Source organism: Arvicanthis niloticus, chromosome 5, assembly GCF_011762505.2.
Source record: "Arvicanthis niloticus isolate mArvNil1 chromosome 5, mArvNil1.pat.X, whole genome shotgun sequence".
NCBI lineage: Eukaryota > Metazoa > Chordata > Mammalia > Rodentia > Muridae > Arvicanthis > Arvicanthis niloticus.
In genome coordinates this window covers 18,204,307-18,224,567 of record NC_047662.1, presented here as the reverse complement: position 1 = coordinate 18,224,567, position 20,261 = coordinate 18,204,307, and the positions used below count along the sequence as shown (strand labels likewise).

Here is a 20,261-nt window from a genome sequence, read left to right as displayed (position 1 = left end):
AGCTGAGTGAGGACCAGTAGTAGTGACGTATTGTGAGAAAAGTGTGTTGTGCTGGAGTCCAAGACTGCTTGCTGGCTGTGTGACCTGGGGGAGCCAGCATGTTGTCTTTGAGCTTCCCAGCCCACAGTGTGGTTGTCATTATTGCACGGGTCTCGTGGAGCTGCAGGGCTGTGTCTGGAAGAGACAAGGAGCCCTGCACATGGTTGGCACTGAAGAAATAGCAGCTGTGATGAAAACCAAGCAGCCATCGTTCTTCCCTGGAGTCCTAAGAGACTACTTGTGAGCGAGGGTCCCTGTGGAGTCCACTGGGGTTGGTGGCGGAGGCATCAGAGTCTCTGTCCATAGAAAGGAGGACAGAGAGACCATCACAGAGCTTTGGGCCGTTCACAGCCCTCCTTGGGGCAGGTCTCCTTTTGGGGGGGCAGTGGCTAGAACTGGAAGGGATGAGAGGGCTCCTTGGAGGGAGCATTGTTGACAGGCACAAGAACTGCATCCCAGTGTCCCAAGAAAGGAACCTGGCTGGAAGTCTGTATGGAGACCATCATAGGAAAGGCAGTGTGGTGCCTCTCCACCCCCGTGCTTTCTCTCTGGTATGGAGTGATCTTGCTCCAGCTCTCTCTGTCCAGGCGGAGCCCCGCAGTGGGCTGTCAGAGCCCCCCAGCAAGTGGGTACTGCAGCCTGCAAAAAGATTTTGAAGAGGCAACTGGGCCAGGCTTCTCCAAGCAGACCTGGTGAGAGTCACTCCAAGGGAGTTTCTGTATTCTCCATTCTCCATCTGTAATCAGATTCCTAGGGTGAAGCTGTGCCCAGCACGCCTTACTGTCTCCCCCTCCTCTTCTCTCCTACCTGTCTTTGTCCTTCCTTCCTTCCTTCCTTCCTTCCTTCCTTCCTTCCTTCCTTCCTTCCTTCCTTCCTTCCTTCCTATTAGGGCCCCTGGGTTTGGGTAGCACTGAACCATGAGGCTTGTGATGTCAAGATTCAGCACTGATACACCTAGTGATGGAGCCTCACGAACACAAATCCTTTCCATTGGCATCTTAGGAGATTGAGTTTGGTTAGAAGCTTGGGGTCTTTTAGCCCTTGGAATGCTACAATTCTTGGCTCAGCAGGGCCCAGAGTATACGGGCTAGCTAGAAGATGAAGCCTTTCCTCCTGGCTCTTCTTTCCTTACCTAGACCATACCCGTATTCTCCAGCAGGGGGAGCCAGGCCCTCGAGGAACATCCGGGAGCCCCAGGTACCTTTGCTCAACTGCTTTCACCTCAGTCTGGGTGGTGGGGTGGTAGGCTCAGGAGACTCGAGGGTCAGGTTTACCTAGAAGGCCCACCCAGCCTTAGTTTGGCCTACCAGTCCAGGTATTGAGAAAGCAGGTCTGAGCTGTGGTGTTGGGGCGTTGGAGTCTCCACAGGGTGGTCCCGGCTGGGATGCAGGGCCCCTCTGAAGTATTAGGTTCCCGATTCTTCCCGGATCAGCTTTCCCGAGGCAGCCGTCTTGCTGTGAACTTGCCTCAGCTGGACTCTGGAGTTTCGGGGGGTCTTTTTGATTTTTCTGAAACCCTAACCCGGTCTGGGCACATTCCTGAGGGTTCGTCCTCCCTTCTCCACTGCCAGGGTCTTAGTTTGTGTCTGGACTTTGGGCATCTTATCTGATGTGAGGCTCCATCCTAAGCGCAGCTCAGTACACTTGGTGCAGTTTGTTACAGGGTTGTGGGTGGGAGGCTGGGAAGGGGAGTGAGGGGAGGGGTAGGGAGCTCTGGGGAGGGCGGGAATCTCCCACTGTTCAGATGGGGAATTCTGACTCAGGGGGCCATGGTGGAGCCCTGGGAGCCTCAAGTTCAACACACAATAGTGGGTAAGGTGCTTATCCTGTGGGTGACACAAATGTTCAGCCAGAGGGCAGAAGCAGGCTGTAAGTGGAAGGACTGGCTGGGGTCCCCAGGGAGCCCCCCTGAGAGCCACATTCCTCCCTAGCAAAGAGGGGGCAGGAATATTTTGGCACTTGGCATAGGGTAATCTGTTCAGATATTAGTCCTTGAGACCAGCTTGCAGGGTGGGGGTCGGAGATATCCTAAACCCACTTTGGCCGAAGTCCTTTCCTGTGACCAACACCCTAACACTGGTTTCCCTGTGGGAAAAACTGGGGCCAAGATCATTCTCCAGCCTGTTTTGTGGTAGCAGCAGCCACTGGCAGGGAATCTGAGTCAAGGCTGGCGGGTGGAGTATGCCCATGTGTGGACATGCATAGCTACAATCAGAAGCAGATGGGCTGGGGGTGTAGCTCAGTGGGGAGAGCCCTTGCCTCAGAAGCACAAAGACCCGGTTTCCATCCCTAGCACTGCAAAACCAGACATGGTGGCGCACACCTGTAATCCCAGCCCTTGGGAGGTAGAGTGAGGAGGATCAGAAGTTTAATAATGGCCATCCCTGACTGCACAGTGAGTTTGGAGTCAGTCTGGGATATATGAGACTCTTTCAAAATAAAAGGAGATGAATCAGGGAATCAGCCCAACCTCCACTGTCCCGGGCTGCTGAAGGGAGTCTGGTATGGCTGTGTTGGGAAGTGAATGGCAGAGTCCGGACTCTCGTGGAGTCCTGAGAGCTGTTCCAGAGCAGGGCTGGCTGGAAGCTCATCCTTTGACTTGATGGCTGAACTGACTCTTCTAGAACACTGGTTCTCAACCTGTGGGTCGTGACCACTTTGGGAGTTGAATGACCCCATCCTCGGGGGTTGCCCAAGTCCACCAGAAAACACAGATACTCACACCATGATTCGTAACAATAGCAACATTACAGTTATAAAGTAGCAATGAAAATAATTTCATGAGCTGGGCAGTGGTGGCGCACGCCTTTAACCCCAGCACCTAGAAGGCAGAGGCAGGTGGATCTCTGAGTTCGAGGCCAGCCTGGTCTACAGAGTGAGTTCCAGAACAGCCAGGGCTACACAGAGAAACCCTGTCTCAAAAACCAAACCAAAACAACAACAAATGGTTGGGTGTCTGTGTGTGTCATCACAACATGAGGAGCTGTGTTAAAGGGTTGCAGCATTAGGAAGGTTGAGAACCTGCTCTATAATCTAGTCCTGCTGTCCTCTGCTTGGTGGCCTCTGTGGCTGGACCATAATACCATGCCCTACTTTCACACCAACTCGTGTCCCCCAACACTTCAAGATGTTTTTGCACTGCACGGTTGAGGCTGCTCCATTTTGGACTGACTTTTCTCTCCGCCTGTCATTTCCAAGATAGCCTTCCCTTGGGGGAACCACCCTGATAGCCCATCCCATCTGGTTTTCTCTTACGTCAGAAGCCAAAGCTGGATTCCTTTGCTTCCTGCGGCTAAGTGGCCATGTTCGGGTGAGCCCTGGAGTGGGAAAACCAAGGCCTGTGGCCCTTTCTGTAGCAGTGGCTCTGAACCTCAGTGTTTTACTTAGGTCCTCTTTGCAGGACTGAAGTGGACAAAGGGTTTTCCAGGCCTGGAGCACCCAGCCTGACGCTTCTGTTTTATAGATGAGAAGCTATGGCCCAGTGAGGACCAGTCTCCCCTGGGGCCCATGGCCCTTGTTAATGACAGAAGTAGGTTACATCCCGTCTTTTGAGTGCGTTTGCACCTCTCCCTGCCAAAGGTCTTTCTTTGGGAAACGTCCCTGGAAATGACAGGCATCTGGAGAAGCAAGCGTGGTGTTGGGGTAGGTGGTGGTCTGGGGTGGAAGACCTTCCTGTACTTCAGCAAGGGCTGGGAGCTCCCAGATTTGGAGGCGATAAATCCCTGATCTATGGGGGTGGGGGTGGTGGAGGGGGGTGTTGAGGTGCAATGTTAGTGAGTGCCCACAAGGGGGCAGCATAGAACGCTTAGTCATAGAGAAGGTGGGTGCTCCGGATACTGGAAAGGGTAGGCTTGGGGCCGGTAAGTAGATTGTCTAAGAGTTCTCTGCTACTCTCGTGTCTGTTCAGAAGCAGTGGGTCCAGCATTAAGGATGTCACTATTGACCATAACTTCTCTCCTAGAGATAAGGTCTCATGTGGCCCAGGCTGGCTTTGAACTCACTATGTAGTTGAGGCTGCCATTGAACTTCTGACCCTCCTGACTCCATTTCTTGAGTACTGAGCTTACAGTCATATATTACCATTTCCGGTTTACGCAGTGCCAGGGATGGAACCTAGTGCTTTGTGCATGCCAGGCAAGCATGCTACCAACCTACCAGCAAGATATCTTCAACACTGGCTCAGGAACAGGCCTGTTGATCACCACTAACATCCGATTGTGAGGCTTCTGGGGTGGGTGGCATGGCTCTGTCTTACTTAACTTGGCCCTGCATGGCTCTGCACACTCTCCCAGAGCAGCTGGCCCCACTTCCATGGTGCCCTGGCCCAGGTTCACAAGACAGCTTTCTTTCCTCAAGAAACAAGCCTGTGCTGAACAGCCGGAAGCTTCTCCTGATGCTGGGCAGGTGGGAGCTGGAGCTTGGGGAGGCGGAGCCAGGAAGGGATTAGTAACTAGGCAGCAGATCGCTCCAAGCTGTGTGCCCAGTGAGCGGGCAGCCCAAGAAGAAGGCGCTTGGCAGAAGGGCCTACCACTCCATGCTGAGCAGACATTGAGAAGTGGGGGAGGACAATGTCTCATGGTTGAGAAGTGAGCAGTGCCAACACTCAGGACAGCCACAGTGACGTCTGTCTGATACCCTGAAGAGGAGACAGAGGGTCTGCATAGCACCCATATTCTGAAAATAGATATGTAGAGTCCCATGTCTCTACACGAATACTTTGGGCCCTAGAGGGTGGATGGGCAGATGAGTTGGCTAGAAGACACCAGCCTAGTGGCTAAGGCAGGAAGCCATCTGACGGAAACACTGACTGCCAGGCCTCGTGGGGCTCTGGAGTGGTGGGAGGTGGGCTGGGGGGGACAGTTAATCTGCAGAGCATCAGAGAAGCTCCCACCAGAAGGTGACCTTGTGTGGTGGGACAGCTGCCATCCGCGCTGGGTGTCTTTGGGCCATTAAGGGATGGCCAATCGGCTGCTGTTCACTGCTCTGTGGAAAACTTGCCAATACTTTCCCTGTGACCAGGCCCGCAGTCCCTACCCCAGGGACAAGTTTCCTCTCTAATTCCTTCCTTCCCTCTGCTCTCAGACCCTGAGAACAGGTGATTGACAGATGACAGGCTGGGCCACGATGGTTTTGCCCAGTGCGGGGTCTTTTGCTGGTGGCCTGTGGCCTCTGTCTTCCCCACTGGACAGACTCCTCGAAGATGCTCAGCAGACAAAGGGAATGGTCCTGAGATGAGGTGTCCCTGGGACACCCCTTCCTCTTCCAACAGACTTATCTGCAGTGCACATACTTCCTGCCTCCTCCCCCTCCTCCTCTTCCACACACAAAAAAACCTACTCACAGTAAATCCGAGCCCTTAGTACAGGAGACAGCATTGTGTGGGGGAGGGGATTGCACCTGTGGCTGAGTGGGGTCCATGGGCGGCATTTCAGTCACCTGACCACACCTCACCCAGTGCCAGTAGTCCCTGTCCTCTGGCGGGGGTATGCTGAGAGTCTCATGTCTGCCCCTGCTTCTACTGTGCCTGCTTGTGTGGCTCACTCAGCCAGGCACTGTCCACGCAATGCAGAGCTGAGCCAATCCAATGCCTATGCTTCTCTGCCTGTGCTTCTGATGACCCTAGCCTGAGAAGCCTACACGAGCTTGTTTTTTTGCCTCCGCGAGTTTCCTCAGCCTGGGCCTTTTGGATCCTGAGGGGCAGGGGGAAAAAGTCCCTTGCAAGAGCATTACAGTCATTTGGCAGGTCCCAAAGGTGCCAGGATCTTTTCTTGGAACTTACAGAGTACAGGGGTCATTTTATAACTAAAGCATTTATTTCCATTCAATTCACTAACCGATTGTTCTGCTCGGGGTTTCCTGCATTTGCTCACAGGAGAGCCTGCGGCCAGACCCCTTGACTGGTGATGTTCTTCTGGCCAAGACCTTCAGACCTGGGCAAAGGCCTCGGGGAAAGACGGAGTGGGAGAGAGAGTCAAGTGGTCTCTCAGGGTACCCTTGGAGGGCTGGGGTGTCACAGTGAATGATCAGGGTCCTGACTTCCTGGGTAGCCTGGTCTAGGCTCCCAGAGGTGAAATCGGGTCAAATTTGGCCATCGGAGAGCACCCAGGAATCTGAAGGGGCCTCTGTGCCTGGGAAGTACCAGTTAGAACAGGGCAGAGAGCATGAGAGTGTGCAGGGAGGGAGGGAGGACGTCCGGCCTTGGAGCCCTCATCTGCCTCAGTCTGTGGTCCAATGCCGGGCGTTGGTGCAGCTCCCTCCAACTCCCCCAGTCCCACTGAGGTCTCTGAATGGCCCAGGTGGCCCTGTGACAGTTGGCTTTGGTGAGGCCTGGCAGCAGGTGGGAGGAGGGAAGGGTATCAATGAAAAGCATATAAAAATCCAGAAATGTGCATATAAAATCTCGCCCTTGGTGTATTGCCTAAGTCAGTAAGCAGAAAGCACCTTCTTCCTGGAGAAGGATCGAGTCCTCAAAAGGTAGGAAATGTCAAAGTGTCTCTTCATTGTCATTTTTAAAAAACCCATCAAACAAACCCTCCCGGACCAAAACCACCCCTGATCAAAATACCCCCAGTCAGTCCACGAATCGCTGTAAACAAACCCAGATGCAAGAGAATGCTTCTCAGTGGCAGTCGCGGCTGATGACAGTCACCTGCATCCTCGTCCTCCGGCTGAGGCTGAGCAGAAGCAGGCACCCATGCAGGGCAGGGCCTTGTGGGGCTGCAGACCTCGGTGGCTGTCCTCAGGAAGATCTGGCCTGTGTGGTCTGACCTGGGAAGCCAAGAGCTTCTCTTCCGCCTCCTGAACCATTAGCAGAAAGTCTCTTGGAGTTTTTGAAACTGTCTCTCAAGACAGAAGTATTCTCCTGTCTGCAGGTGGCACCTGGAATGAACTTCCCTGGGGCCTATTTGGGGTGACTGCCTGTCTCTCTGCCCCCTGTGCCTGGGGCTGGGCCATTAGTGATGCTCCAAGAAATGGCTAAGGCCAGGCGAGGAGGGTGGCCCATCTCTTCCCTTCATATTAATGTTCCTGCAAGTGTTTCTCGGCTCTGGCCAGCTCAACCTTCCCAGAAGGAGTTGGAGAGAAAACGCTTTTGGCCTCCACCGGGACAGGCCATGTGGATCTCCCAAGCCTTTTGCTTCTCTCCCCTAAGAACCATCACTCTCCTTATGAGAACCCTCTTGGAGCAAAAGTTTCTTGGCTGTCCTGCCCCCTCCCGGATCTAGGTGCGTGTCCCCCCCATTCCCCTTTCCTTCCTTTGACTTGCATGGGTTCTTGGTGACGGCTTGGCTGGAGTGCTGCTTGGTTCTTCCTGTTGCCTGTGGCCCCCTGGCAGGTGGCTGACCTTGCAGTGGACAGAGCAGCTGGGGGACCGATGTAGGGGGCTTAGGGGGCGGCGTGGAGGAAGAGGAGAGCCGAGGCAGGCGAACGTCAAACCTCTACAGACTGGATCTGGTTCATCTGGGCCCGCATCACCTGGATGCTGTTCAGAATTTTTTTCTGGTGGCCAGCTAGAGTGACCCCAACCCGGAGGATGTCCCTTTGCAAGAGATAGACACAATTAGGGAAATGTATGTGTTGAGGGGGTTGTGGGCCAGGGGCCTGAACTTCCCTAGGCTCTTAGTGAGGGATGGGGAAGGATGGGGGGGATGGGACTGAGAGATTCTGGGGGCCCACAGGCAATGGGGAAGCAGGAGGCTATTTTTCTCCTGCCATCAGGAAGCAGGGGAGGGGTTTATATTGGCCATCTACCCATTTCTTTGATTCTCCTTCACTAAACCTTTGTTTACAGATGAAAAATCTTCCCAGACTCTGGGATTTGCCCAGGAGTTACCAGGTGGATCCAGCTACAGATTTAGATATGTCTTACTATTTGGTCCCTGACATCCCTGCTGACAGGGATGTCCCTGACATCACTCCATTCAGCTCTCTCCAAAGCTCCTGATTTGGCTGGTGTGGTAAGTGGGAAGTAGGTGGGAAGTAGGGATGAGTAGACGCTGCTAGGTACTTACTCCATCATCATCTGAGATACAACGTCGAAAGAGGTGAAGCCGGCGTTGGCAAAGCTCTCCTTATACTGGCCCATCTTGATGGCCTCCAGCCACTCATCCACCGTGTTAAAGCTGGTGTAGTCTGGTATCGTGCGGTCCAGCAGTGGCAGGTTGATGCTGGGGGAGGGGGCAGGTGACAGGGATGGTCAGGGCATATGCCTATAGCCAGACGGAGGATAGAAATGTGTGGTCCCTATGTGGGTAGCCCTGTCTGAGCACAGGTGTATGTAGGTGTTTCTGGGTGAATAGGGACACAGGTTAGAACCTGTATGGGTGTGTTATCTATGAGGGCCAGAGGGGTATGTGCAGAGTAACTGAGGGAAGCCCTCAGGAGCCCCGATTACAGGAGAGGCTTTGGTTGGGCAATGGTGCTGCCTAGTCCCTGCTTCCTCTCCTAGAGTCATCCCCCATCTGTCCCTCATGCATGCTCCCAGTATATGGGCCCCACTATCAGATCGAGGCTCCGAGCTAATGGGCAGTGGACAAGAAGCACATGGCTTTCTGAGGGGAAGGGTTCAGTGACTTCATCTATAGCAGTGGTTCTTAACCTTTGGGTTGTGACCCCTTCGGGTTCAAATGACCCTTTCAGAGAAGTCGCCTAAGTCCAGCAGAAAACATAGATATTTACAGTATGATTCATAACAGTCACAAAATTACATTATGAAGTACCAGTGACAATAATTTAGGTGTGTGTGGGGGGTCACCACACCATGAGGAACTGGGTTAAAGGGTCACAGCATTAGGAAGGTAGAGAACCACCGCTCTAGGTGAAGAATGGCTAACACAGGGTCAGGGTAAGGTACAGCAGGGAGAGGCTAGCACAAAAACCTCATGTCCACAGAAGGACTTTGACTCAAGGAGTCTCCAGGTGGTGCTGGTCCTGGGTGGTGAGGTACCTGGTTGCACACTCTCCCCCTAAACCCCGTGGGACTGAGGCTTCCTGAGAGTAAGGGTATACAGGCTCAGCAGCTATGTGACCTGTGACAGCCATGTAACCTGCGTGACAGCTGTCCTTGGATTCCAGAGAGTAAGAATGAGCAGGGTCAGCGGCCGAGTAACCTGTGACAGTCACCTCTGGAAGGTGATAGATAATGAGCCAAGCCTGATGGAGCATGTCCTGGGACCTCAGAAAGGAAACTCCAGGGTCCCTGAGCCCTGTCCTGGGGCTGAGCTAATCTCTCTACCCTGGAAGCATGTAGATGGTGAGTAGTCTTTCTGAATGGGGGAATGTGTACATTTGTGACTGTGTCGTGTGTGTGTGTGTGTGTGTGTGTGTGTGTGTGTGTGTGTGTGTTTGAGTGTGCATGTGCCAGCGAGGACACAGATGGACATGGAGAGGCCCAGCTGGGATGTGAAGAAAGGAAGGAAGAAGAGTGGGAGGGAACTGTGCTGAGCACAACCACGACCTCCAGTCACAGAGACTCCGGGAGTGTAGGTAGGCTTCTTAAATGCTGGCCTCTCCGCTCAGGCTTTACAAGGCTCTTCCTCCACCACCCCAGACTGCCATTGGGCGGGGCCAGGGCGGCACCCAGAGGAGATAGGTAGGGCTCACACCCAGGAGAGAGTGCTTAGAGATAGGGGTGGGGCCGGGGCGGCCATACCCAGAGGACAGGGGCGCCATGGCTTTGAGGCTGTTGGGATTCCGGATCATCTTGTCCAGCGTGTTGACAATCTGGCCGAACTTGGGCCGGTGGTTGCGGTCCTTCTGCCAGCAGTCCAGCATGAGCTGGTGCAGGGCGCTAGGGCAGTCCATGGGTGGAGGTAGCCGGTAGTCCTGTTCGATGGCGTTGATCACCTGCGGCGTCACACAGGCAGAGTGGGGCTGGGTGGCTGGGGTGAGGGCTTTAAGTCCCTGCCGAGCATATTCACGTCTGGAACACTGCAGGCATGACCCACGGAGACTCCTCTACCTCCCGGGGCTGCCGTGAGTCCTACCACCTCGCTGAATCTCATGCTAAATCCCGGCCCCTCTCTCTGCCAACCTTGGAGATCCAATAACCGCAGGCAGTCTGTCCCCCAAGACCTATCAGGGTGACCCTCCTGTTCGAGGCTGCCCTAGCATAATGTTCCCACAATCTGTGGTCCTCCTCCATGCTCTGATGGCCGTGGACATCCCTGCTGGCCCTTGTCTGATATGAGCTTAGTCATAGTCTCAGTTTGAGTTCTCAGAGAGATCTGGGCAGAGAGCATGTTTGGTCAGCCTCACAGTTGGGCCCTGAGCTGCCTTGGTGACCTCAGAGTCAATACCTGCCCCTCCGTCAGAAAAAGGAGGCCAAATGTAGCCTCAGTCTGCTCTGTCACTGTGAAGACAAGCTCCATCTTCTAGCACTTGACCACCACTTAACAGACTTCCCCTTTAAGAAGCATCGGGCTTCCCACATATTTTATGTGAATGAAAATCCCCGGGGTGATGTCAAACTCCTCAATGGAAGCCTGCTACAGTGTGGATCTCAAAAGTCACTCAAAAACCAATGGGCTGATGGCTTTGTCCACAGCCTGGGGCAGTATTGGAAGGTGGTAGACCTTTGAGGAGGTGGGGCCTAATGGGAAGAAGGTGCCCACTGAGGCACGCCCTGGGAGGGGATACTGGGATGCTAGTCCTTTCTCCTCTATTCTCCTTGCTTCCTGGCTGCTATGAAGTGAATAATTTCCTTACATTTCCACTGGCATCAACTGTCCCCAAGGACATGGGCTAAAACTGTGAGCTCAAATAAACCTTTCTTCTTTTAAGTGGATTAATACTGGCAACTTGTTATAATGACAGCAAGCTGACAAACACAGAGCCTTACTAAGCTTTCCGACCAAGTTTCCACTCATGGCTCCCAACCCTGCCTCTCAGCCTCTCCTCTGCACCTTTGCAGAAACACCCACCGCATGCTCACTCTCTGATGCAACTGGTTCTGTGACGAGGTCTTGGCAGATCTTGTCCTGACTGTCCCGGCCTCCACATCTACAAGGCTTGCTACCTGCCTTCTCCAATTTAGTGCCTGACCATAATAGTTCCTGCATCTGGTCCTCAGAAAAATCATCTCGGGGCCAATGTGATGGCTCAGCAGATAAACACACTTGATACCAAGGCTTATGGCTTGAGTTTGATTCCCCAGAACCCACATGGTTCTTCTGGGGGAAGGAGAGAAGTGATTCTCACAGGTTTTTTTCTTTTACACATGTGCCATGGTACTTTGGCACATGTATATACACACACACACACACACACACACACACACACACACACACGTTAAAAATGGAAGAGAGAGACACAGAGAGAGAGACAGACAGACAGACAGACAGACAGACAGACAGATATCATGGCCTTTTCTGGCCTAGCCACTCCCACATGCTGAGGATTTGTTGATTGCTGGATGAGCAGGTGGACCTTCCTACTTCCTCCCCTTTGAGAAGCCAAGGTTTATCAGCCTGGGAAGCAGGTCTTCAACCATAGGGAAATCAGCAGCACAAGGCCAGAAATACCAGATCTTGCCCCCTTCAACCTTGGCTGGCCAGCAAGGTCCTGCCCGCATCCTGGAGACTTACATCTTGGTTGGTCATGTCCCAGTAGGGTCGTTCCCCATAGGACATCACCTCCCACATGACAATGCCATAGCTCCACACATCACTGGCTGAGGTGAATTTCCGGTACTGGATGGCTTCCGGTGCTGTCCAGCGGATGGGGATCTTCCCGCCCTGGAGTGGGGCGGGCAGAGAGAAGAAACTGATGGGTCGTGCCCCATCTGACACTCCCTACACCATGCTCCGTCAGATCCCAGGAAGAACTCCCATGTTTTCCAGACTCCTCAGTTGCTTCAACCCCAAGACATTTGCATATGCTGTTCCCTCTGCTGGAAGTGGCTCCCCCACCCACCACAGTGCCATCTAGATTCCACATTTTCATCCTCGAGTCCCCCAAAAGCCTTTCCCTGGCTCCCAGAGAGTTATTGCTTCCTCAGATTCCATAGTGTGCTCACCTCTCTCCTGTGTTCCAAAGACATGCTCTGCCCCCCCGCCCCGCCCTCCACTCCCTTCAGCTCATCAGCTCCCCACCCCAGCAGCCCAGGAGGCTCTCTGTGCATCCCTTACTGTCTTCAGGGGCCCAGTGAAGACTTCACTTGGGCAGGGTCAGTGGATACACATGGCATGGAGAGATGACTATGCATGCCCAGGGACCCTTGCTATCCCCTTACCAGAGCGCTGGTATAGGTGGGATCCGACGTGTCATCCTCCAGGAAGCGTGAGAGCCCAAAGTCAGACACCTTGCACACCAGGTTGCTGTTGACGAGGATGTTGCGTGCAGCAAGGTCTCGGTGCACATAGTTCATGTCCGCCAGGTACTTCATGCCAGCTGCGATGCCTCGCAGCATGCCCACCAATTGGATCACTGTGAATTGCCCATCGTTTTGCTTTGGGGAAGGTAGAAAATAGAGTCAACCGGAAAGTGAGTGTCAGAGCCCTGAACCTTCTCACAATGGCAGGTCTCTGCCACCTTTGCACACACCCGTGTGAAAGACTCCGACACCCGGGAACCTCAGAGCAGCTCAGGAGAGACCAGCTTGAGGATGGTAGAGAGAATACCAGCTCTGGAGTAAAGCATACATAGATTGACCCTGACTCTGATCTTCTTGGAGGGGCAGGCTTGGATATATAACCCAACTCGATCTCTCTGAGCTCGATTGCTCTCTCCTGTGTGTTCTATGGGGGAGAGTTACATGTGTCTCTTAGGGCTGCTCTGACTCAAACAGGAAACACATGGAAGGTGATGGCACCAACTTTGTAAATATTTGTTGAAAGACAGCTGGCCCAGTGGCACACTACAGACACCCAGGTCAGTGATCTCTGTCTTGATGGCAGACTGTTCTGTGCTGAGGGGATTCATCTGTTGGTCTTATGCTTTGATTTTTCTCCTGTGTGTAACTTTGGAGAGCTACAGAGTCTGGTGAAAACCTCAGATGTGGTGTCAACACCCGTGGCTGTGGTCTGGGCTCCCCCCTTTGGCCCTCTGATCCTAGGCAAATGCTTCCTCTCTCTGATCTATGTTCTGATGTGTGTAATGAAAATGCTTTTGAGCAATGATGGGCATGTACCTCGGGTGGCATAACCCCAAGGGAATGCTTGGGTTTTTCAGGGAACCACATTGAGAAGAACTCTGAGATTGCTTCTGAGCTGAGTGGGAGCTCTGGGATTGATTAACAATGCCTGTCAAGGTAACACAATGGAAGGTGGTGGCCAGTAAGGCATTCTTGACCTAGAGTTTTCTCAAGATCCAATGGAGTTATGCCCAGCAGCCCTTCTCCTGCCCTGCTCACACCCCTGAGGCTCTCCCTACCCGGAGGAAGGAATCCAGGGAACCATTCTCCATGAATTCAGTGATGATCATGACAGGTGTGCTCTTGGTGACAACCCCTTCCAGGTGGATGACATTGGGGTGGTCGAACTGGCCCATGATGGATGCCTCACTCAGGAAGTCCCGGCGCTGTTTCTCTGTGTATCCTGACTTGAGGGTCTTGATGGCTACAAAGATCTCTCTCTTGCCTGGCAGCTTCAAGTGGCCACTGCAGACCTCACCAAATTCCCCTGGGGTAGACACATTGAGACAGACATCATGTCATGTGTCAGATGGAAAGTGTTACCTCCTTGTCCTGTCATTCCCATCGTGGGTGCTTTATGACCTCATTCTATCAAACACAGGATTCCTTTGTGGATGTGGAGCCCAGAGCAGGACCAGCCATTTTTGGGAGAGTGGGGTCCTTCATGGCTGCCCTGAGATATCTGGGGCTGAGGACATGGGAGATCTGGGGAGATGGGAATGGGGCTAGGTTGGACAGTGGAAACAACAGAGCTAGGCTCCAGATCCAGTTCAATCTCCAACTTGCTGTTACTCCAGCCTCAGTTTCCCCTTCTGTGCATGTGATGGTTTTAATAGGGCCCTTTTGGGAATTTTGAGCCATTAGGAGGTTTTTTTTGTGGCCCTTGATTTTCAACTTACTCTCAACTTCAGGGTTGCACTGTGGTCACCCCACCCATGACCAAAGCCATGGTACCTTGAGACATTTGCCACCTACCTGCACCGATCACCTGCTCAATCTTGACACAGGAGATATCAATTTCCTTGGCAAACTCCCGCACTGCCTCATTAGGATCTTCATAGGTAAAAGGGTCTATATAGATCTTCATGCCTGGGGTCACTGGGGGGACAAGACCAGGCTGGGTCACACAGACAGGCTCAAGAGGTATACAAATGGAAAAAGGGCAGCCAGTCCCCTTCCACACCCCATGGGGAAGAGTTCTCTTATATGGCCCCCATAGGAACTGGGAAACCCCTTTAGGTCACCTGACCCATCAAGGCCTCACAGAGTTGACAGGCAGCAAATAAAAAGGCAAGAGGAACAGAAATCAGAAGAGTGACAAATAGGTTCCAGCTATTGTTGCTACTCTCAGAGATTACTAGTAGCTTTCTAGAGCAGCTAAAAAGACTTGTGATTGATTAGTGATGTCTGTTCTTGGTATGGGTATAGGCTGGATAGGTTTTGCTGCCTTGTGCTACAGAGTCCAGGTGTAACGACCAGAAAAAGGAAGTCTTACAGAAAAAGAAGGTTTGGAAGATGGCTTAGTCAGTGAAGAGCCTCCCATTCAAGCACGAGGACCTGAGTTCAGATCTCTGGTATCCACAGTAAAGCCAGGTGCCTCACTGCAGTATGATCGTATAATCCCAACATTGGGGTTTGGGAGAAGTGGGTAGAGGTGGGTGATCCCTCAAACTCAATGGCCAGCTAGCTTAGCCTAATTGATGAACTTCGAGTTCAGTGAGACCTTGTTCCCCCAAGTAAAGGTAAGAAACCTGACACCAATCACAAGCATTCATGTATCTACATGAATAGGTGCACACTCGTATTAACAAGTGTAACACACACTTACAGAGGTACACATGCCCGCACATATACATAGATAGAGATTTTAAAATGAGAGAGAGAGAGAGAGAGACTTAAAAACAAGAACTAGAATTCAAACATAGAAAGAGCTGGCCTTAGATTATAGTCTTCTCAGAGTCCTGTAGAACTGACCCATCTCTTCTCTGTGTCTCCAGCCCAAGCCTCTTCTGCCAGCCCAGAGTCCCTGGGCCCCTGCAGCTAGGTCCATGAGACTGGAGGGGTGCCTTGCCCACCACCTCTGAGTACCCTATACTCCTGGATAGATCCCTCACAGGCCGAGCCTCAGAACTTTCTGGACCAGCCTGAAGCCAGACCCAGGACACACTTATTTCATTCCTGAGCTGCTGTCAATGTCTGTGTGTGGATGCAGGAAGAGAAGAAGACTGGTTATCAAAGTCCCCGTTCTGACCCATGATGAGCCAGCGAACCGCTATGAAGGCAGCAAAGACCACCAGTCTGCCTTCCCCTTCCGACTTGGCGTTACAACACCCAGGGTTTCCTCTATGCTCTCCAGTTCCCCACTTTCAGTCAGCTCTGGAAGCTGTGGTACTGGGGGCAGCAGTTCTAGGACCGAGCAGTTGGGGTCCCTGAGGCCTCCGAGGCTGAGAACCCAGCTCAGCTGTGTGACCCCAGAACCATTTGATGACTACTCTCAGCTTCTCCTTCAGACACCTCAGGAATCTGGGAGCTGGAGCCCACAGTCCAGGACCTTCTGCTTGTGCAACAGACAAAGCTTTATTGGACATCCATGCTCACTGATTGATGTGCAGATTGTGTGTGATTGATGTGCAGGGATGCAGAGTGGAGTACCAGAAGAGACCCACAGAAACTAAACAGCATATGGCCATTCCTGGCTCTAATGCGCACTAGCTGTGTTTTGCTGTGCGTGCGTGCGCGCATGTGTGTATGTGTGTACATGTGCTAAGTTAACCCTTTCAGTCAGGGATTGTAAATCTAAGTCTGTGAGCCTTTTGGCATCCCCTGGATAGGTTTAAAGAGGCTTGAAAACCCTCAATAATAAGACATTATTATTGTTGTTGTTGTTGTTGTTAGTAGTTGAAGTAGTATTGGCTTTTTTTCCCCAAGACGTTTCTCTGTGTACCCCTGCAGTCCTGGCACTCATTCTGTAGACCAGGGTGGCCTTGAATCCAGAGATCTGCCTGCCTCTGCCTCCCGAGTGCTGGAAATAAAGGTGCTACCCACCACTATTATTGGCTCCTTTAAATTAAAATAGCAATTCATAAGTTGGTGAGATGACTCAGCGGGTAAAAGTGCTTGCTGCGCCGAGCCTAACACACAGAGTCTGAACTTGGAAGTTTAAAAAAAAAATAAATATAAAAGGCCAGATGTAGTGGTGTACGCCTGTAATCCCAGCATTCTCCCTACAGAGAGATGGGAGGCAGAGAAAGGGAAAGAGTCTGGAAGTCTGTGGGTCACTAGCTTGAAGTACAAAGCATGACGGAAAGAATATGAGAGGTCCTGCTTCAGTGAGGTGGAAGGAGAGCGCCGACTCCCAAAGCTTGCCCTCTGAGTTCCACATGCATGCACGTGCACGCCAACACTCAAACACAGCCATCCGTATGCACACAACAATAATAATAAATAAAAACTAAAAATAGAACTGGGTCACATTATTTTAAAAAAAGGAATGCAAGTTCCTTACAAAGTCTAAAATTACGGCAATAAATATGATACATAGTATCTTGAAAAATCTATCCCCAGTATAGATGTCTTGGAACACTATACCTGGGCGGAGGAGACGCTCAGTAGGTATAGCAACTGCCTTGCAAGTGTGAGGTTCTGAGTTTAATCCCCAGAACTTAGGTTGGGTCCAGCAACGTGAGCACCTATAACCCAGTGCTCCTATGAGGCGACAGGAGGAAGAGACAGGAAATTCCCCCAGAAGCTCATGAGCCAGCTAGCTTGGGAGGGAGCCGGGCACAGGCTCTCCTCTCACCGATTCTCTAGCAGGCAAGCGTCTCAGAGCCCTGCACACAATAGATGCTCCACGTCTGGGGAGCTGAGGATCTGTATGACAAAGATGAATTATAGCAACTGCAGCTGTTACTCGCCGAGCCTTTATCTGAGCCTGACACTGTGCCAGACTCTTGGCATGTATTTTTTTTTAATCTCTCCCTCATCCTCTCAGGAGCTGGGAGACAGAACTGGAGCTCTATAAAGCCAGTTACTCAGGCCAAGACCACAGATCTTGGAGCCCCGAAGCCCTTCAGGTTTGAGCACAGTATTCTCTCTCTTCAAAAGAGATTTATTTTTAATCATGTGTATCTGCATATGGTATGTGCACACGACTACAGGTTCTCCTGGAGTCCAGAAGAGAGCATCACATTCCCTGGAGCTGGGCTGACAGATGGTCAAGCCACCTGATGTGGGCGCTGGGAACCAAACCCCTTGATTGTTTGGAATAGCGGCAAGTGCTCTAAACTGCTCTTAACTATAACTCCCGCGTCAGGGAATCTGATGCCCCCTTCTGGCCTCCATGGGCACCTGCACTCATGTGCACATACCCTAACACGGGCACGCATGCATGCATGCGCACACACATGCATGCACACACCCAAAAATAAATCTTAAAAAAAGAAAAAAAAACACATAGACATACAGACACAGATAAACAAGCTGACTTTTGTCTCTCCAATCTCAAAGCTGATTCTCTTATATTTATGGGGCTGGGGATTGAACCCAGGGCTTTGTACACGATAGGTAAATGTTCTACAACAGAGCTACAGATCCCCAGACCTCAAGGATGGCTCCTCTTTTCTAAAACATTAAATTGTTTTACAGGTATGAGATTTTTTGTTTTGTTGTTGTTGTTTTTTTGTCTGCATGTAAGTTTGTGCATCACTTGCATGCAGTATCAGTGAAAGCCAGAAGAGGGCGTTCGATTCCCTGGAACAGGAGTTACAGTTTGAGCTGCTATGTGCGCATCACAGAACCTGAGTGGTTGGTAAGAGCAGCCACCACTCTTAACGGCTACTCTCCTTCACACACGGGTACATGAAAGTGTGCCCTCCAGACTCATGGATGGTTCTCTTAGTCACGATTCTCACTCCTGCTGACCCAGCACAGGTTTCTCTGACCTGGTGGATGAGCCATATCTTCCTTCCAAGTCAGGAGACAGGAGAAGCCATTTTGTTCAAACTCACTGCATGGGTCATGGTACCTGGCTTTCAGCCTCTTGAATTTCAGTATCTTTGGGGAGATCCTTTCTGACATGATCCAGCTGGCAGAGTAGGAATGAGGTCACTCCAAGAGCAAAGGAGAATCTCACCAAAAGTCTGCACTTCTGTAGGCAGCAGCCAGAGTTCATCCCCAGCCTTAGCTGGGAGCACTGGTCAGAAGGGCTGGGGGACAAAGGCAAGCTACTCACAACTGGTCTCACCCAGCTCTCTGCTCCCATCCACTGGCTGCTCTAGTTTGGACGAGGTCTCTTCCCCAGCAAGTTCACGTGAATGAATGAGCCTTAGTTCTCATGGTGGTGTGTGGGAGCGGTGGGCCCTTTAAGAGGTAGAGCCTAGCAAAAGTCACTAGAGCACAACTGTTGGGAGGAAAGGATGGAGGCTTGTGGGACCCTGGAGACTAGTTAGCTTTCCTGAGAGACTAGAGAAGAGCAAGCCCAGTCCTCCTCCCCGTCTTTCCCTGTCATATGCACTCCGGCCATAGAGCCCTCTACAGCAGGGCCTTCAGCAGAACAGTTGACTGAGACTTGGCTAGCCTCCTTTCTTTACACAGGATGCAGCCTTGGGTGTTTTGTGATAGCAGCAAACAACAGACTGATCACACTAGTTAATAACAATCTCCTCCTAGAGGCTCCAGGACATCTCATCCCCTCTTGCTTCTGAGATCATGCTGTTCTTACCTCCTCAGGGCATTGCCTCTTCCCCTTTAAGACCACATCATATGCCGCCTCCTCTGAGAAGCCTCCTGGGATTTCTCCAGAAGGGGCTGTGCCCCTCCTTAGGTATAACAGCTTCATCACCGCCATCAATCTAGGACCCCAGTGTCTGTGACTTTCCTCTCCTGGTTCACAGCCTCCAAACTCCCAGGCCCCCAGCTCCCTGAATCCCCTTTCCAGAACTCTCTGGTGCCTGGAGGTGTTTTACCTTCTCCCCCAGGAAGGAAGAGGTGATTCTGTCTGGTTCCAGCTCATTCCTCAGTACTGGTATACAGCAGGCACTCAATAAGTGCTTTCTGTAGCGTCACAGATATTCACTTATGCATCTTCTCATTTGGGGTCACGAGTACCTTTGAGAATTTGGTGAAAGGCACAGTTCTGCCCCTTGGAGAGGGATTCTTCCCAGTGTGCACACTCCCATGCTCCATGAGCAATAGTGGTGTTCACGGGCTGTGGTGAGCTCCGAGTCTAATCCCAGGTCAGAAGCTCTTGCTCTGGCGTTTGTTCCACCACGCACGTGAAGGTGATATACAGCAGATGCTTAATAATAAATACTTGGTGCATACACCCTCAGCGCAGATTTATTGGGTATAAATCTGTCCTCTAACGTTTGTATTTTTCAGACACAATCGTCCCCCTTCTAACGATGCTGCCAGGAAAATACTATTTGGCTGAACCTTAGAAGTTGCTAACATTCGACTGTGTCTGACTTCCAAAAATAGCAGCTTCATTTGGTCCAACGCAATCATACTCCGACTGAATGGAAGACTGAAATAGGGAGGCAAAACCCATCCGAGGAGACACGGACACAGAGAATAAACAGCAGGAGCGGGGGCAGACCCAGGCAGCTCTGGGTTCCATTTGGTATCTACCAGGCTGCCAGTCTTCTAGGTAGACGCACAGTGACCTCATGGCCAGAAGAAAACATCCCACAGGATAGCTTCAGGACAGGCTTACAGCTGTGAGAGCCACCTGGCATCACCTTGAATCTAGATGGACCCCTCTGGAGGCACGAGGAGAACCAGGCCTGGGTTTGAATTCCACCCCTGCGGCTACTGATGGTCACAAATAAACCACTTCAGGGGGCTGAATCCAGGTTCAATAGCTGGGTGCCCTGTCACTCAAACTCTGTCTTCGTTATTTTGCCACAAAACATTACAATGTCCCTTATTAGGGGACTAAGAGGGTTAAATGAGAGACTTGTGTGTGAGTGTGTGTGTGTGGATGTGCACACACATGCGTGTGCACATGTGTGCGCATGTATAAGTGTGTACAGAACCCAGAGGACAACCTTGAGTGTCATTCCTCAGGAACCATCTACCTTGGGTTTGTTTTTGTT

The 20,261-nt window shown here is 51.8% G+C and overlaps 1 protein-coding gene across 4 annotated transcripts in view; it reads right to left on the bottom strand.

Annotated features, from left to right (window-relative positions):
* Positions 1–5,206: 5,206 nt before the first annotated feature.
* Ephb2 (EPH receptor B2) overlaps positions 5,207–20,261 on the bottom strand; it is a 179,010-nt gene continuing 163,955 nt past the window's right edge. For all 4 annotated transcript variants that reach the window (XM_034502191.2, XM_076933946.1, XM_034502192.2 and 1 more), the window contains exons 10-16: positions 14,143–14,265; positions 13,407–13,654; positions 12,268–12,483; positions 11,621–11,770; positions 9,688–9,881; positions 8,048–8,203; positions 5,207–7,575 (exon numbers count right to left, since the gene is read on the bottom strand). In XM_034502191.2, coding sequence (XP_034358082.1) covers positions 7,467–7,575; positions 8,048–8,203; positions 9,688–9,881; positions 11,621–11,770; positions 12,268–12,483; positions 13,407–13,654; positions 14,143–14,265 — 1,196 coding nt within the window. In that variant the 3' untranslated portion in view covers positions 5,207–7,466. The remainder of the gene's footprint in view (positions 7,576–8,047; positions 8,204–9,687; positions 9,882–11,620; positions 11,771–12,267; positions 12,484–13,406; positions 13,655–14,142; positions 14,266–20,261) is intronic.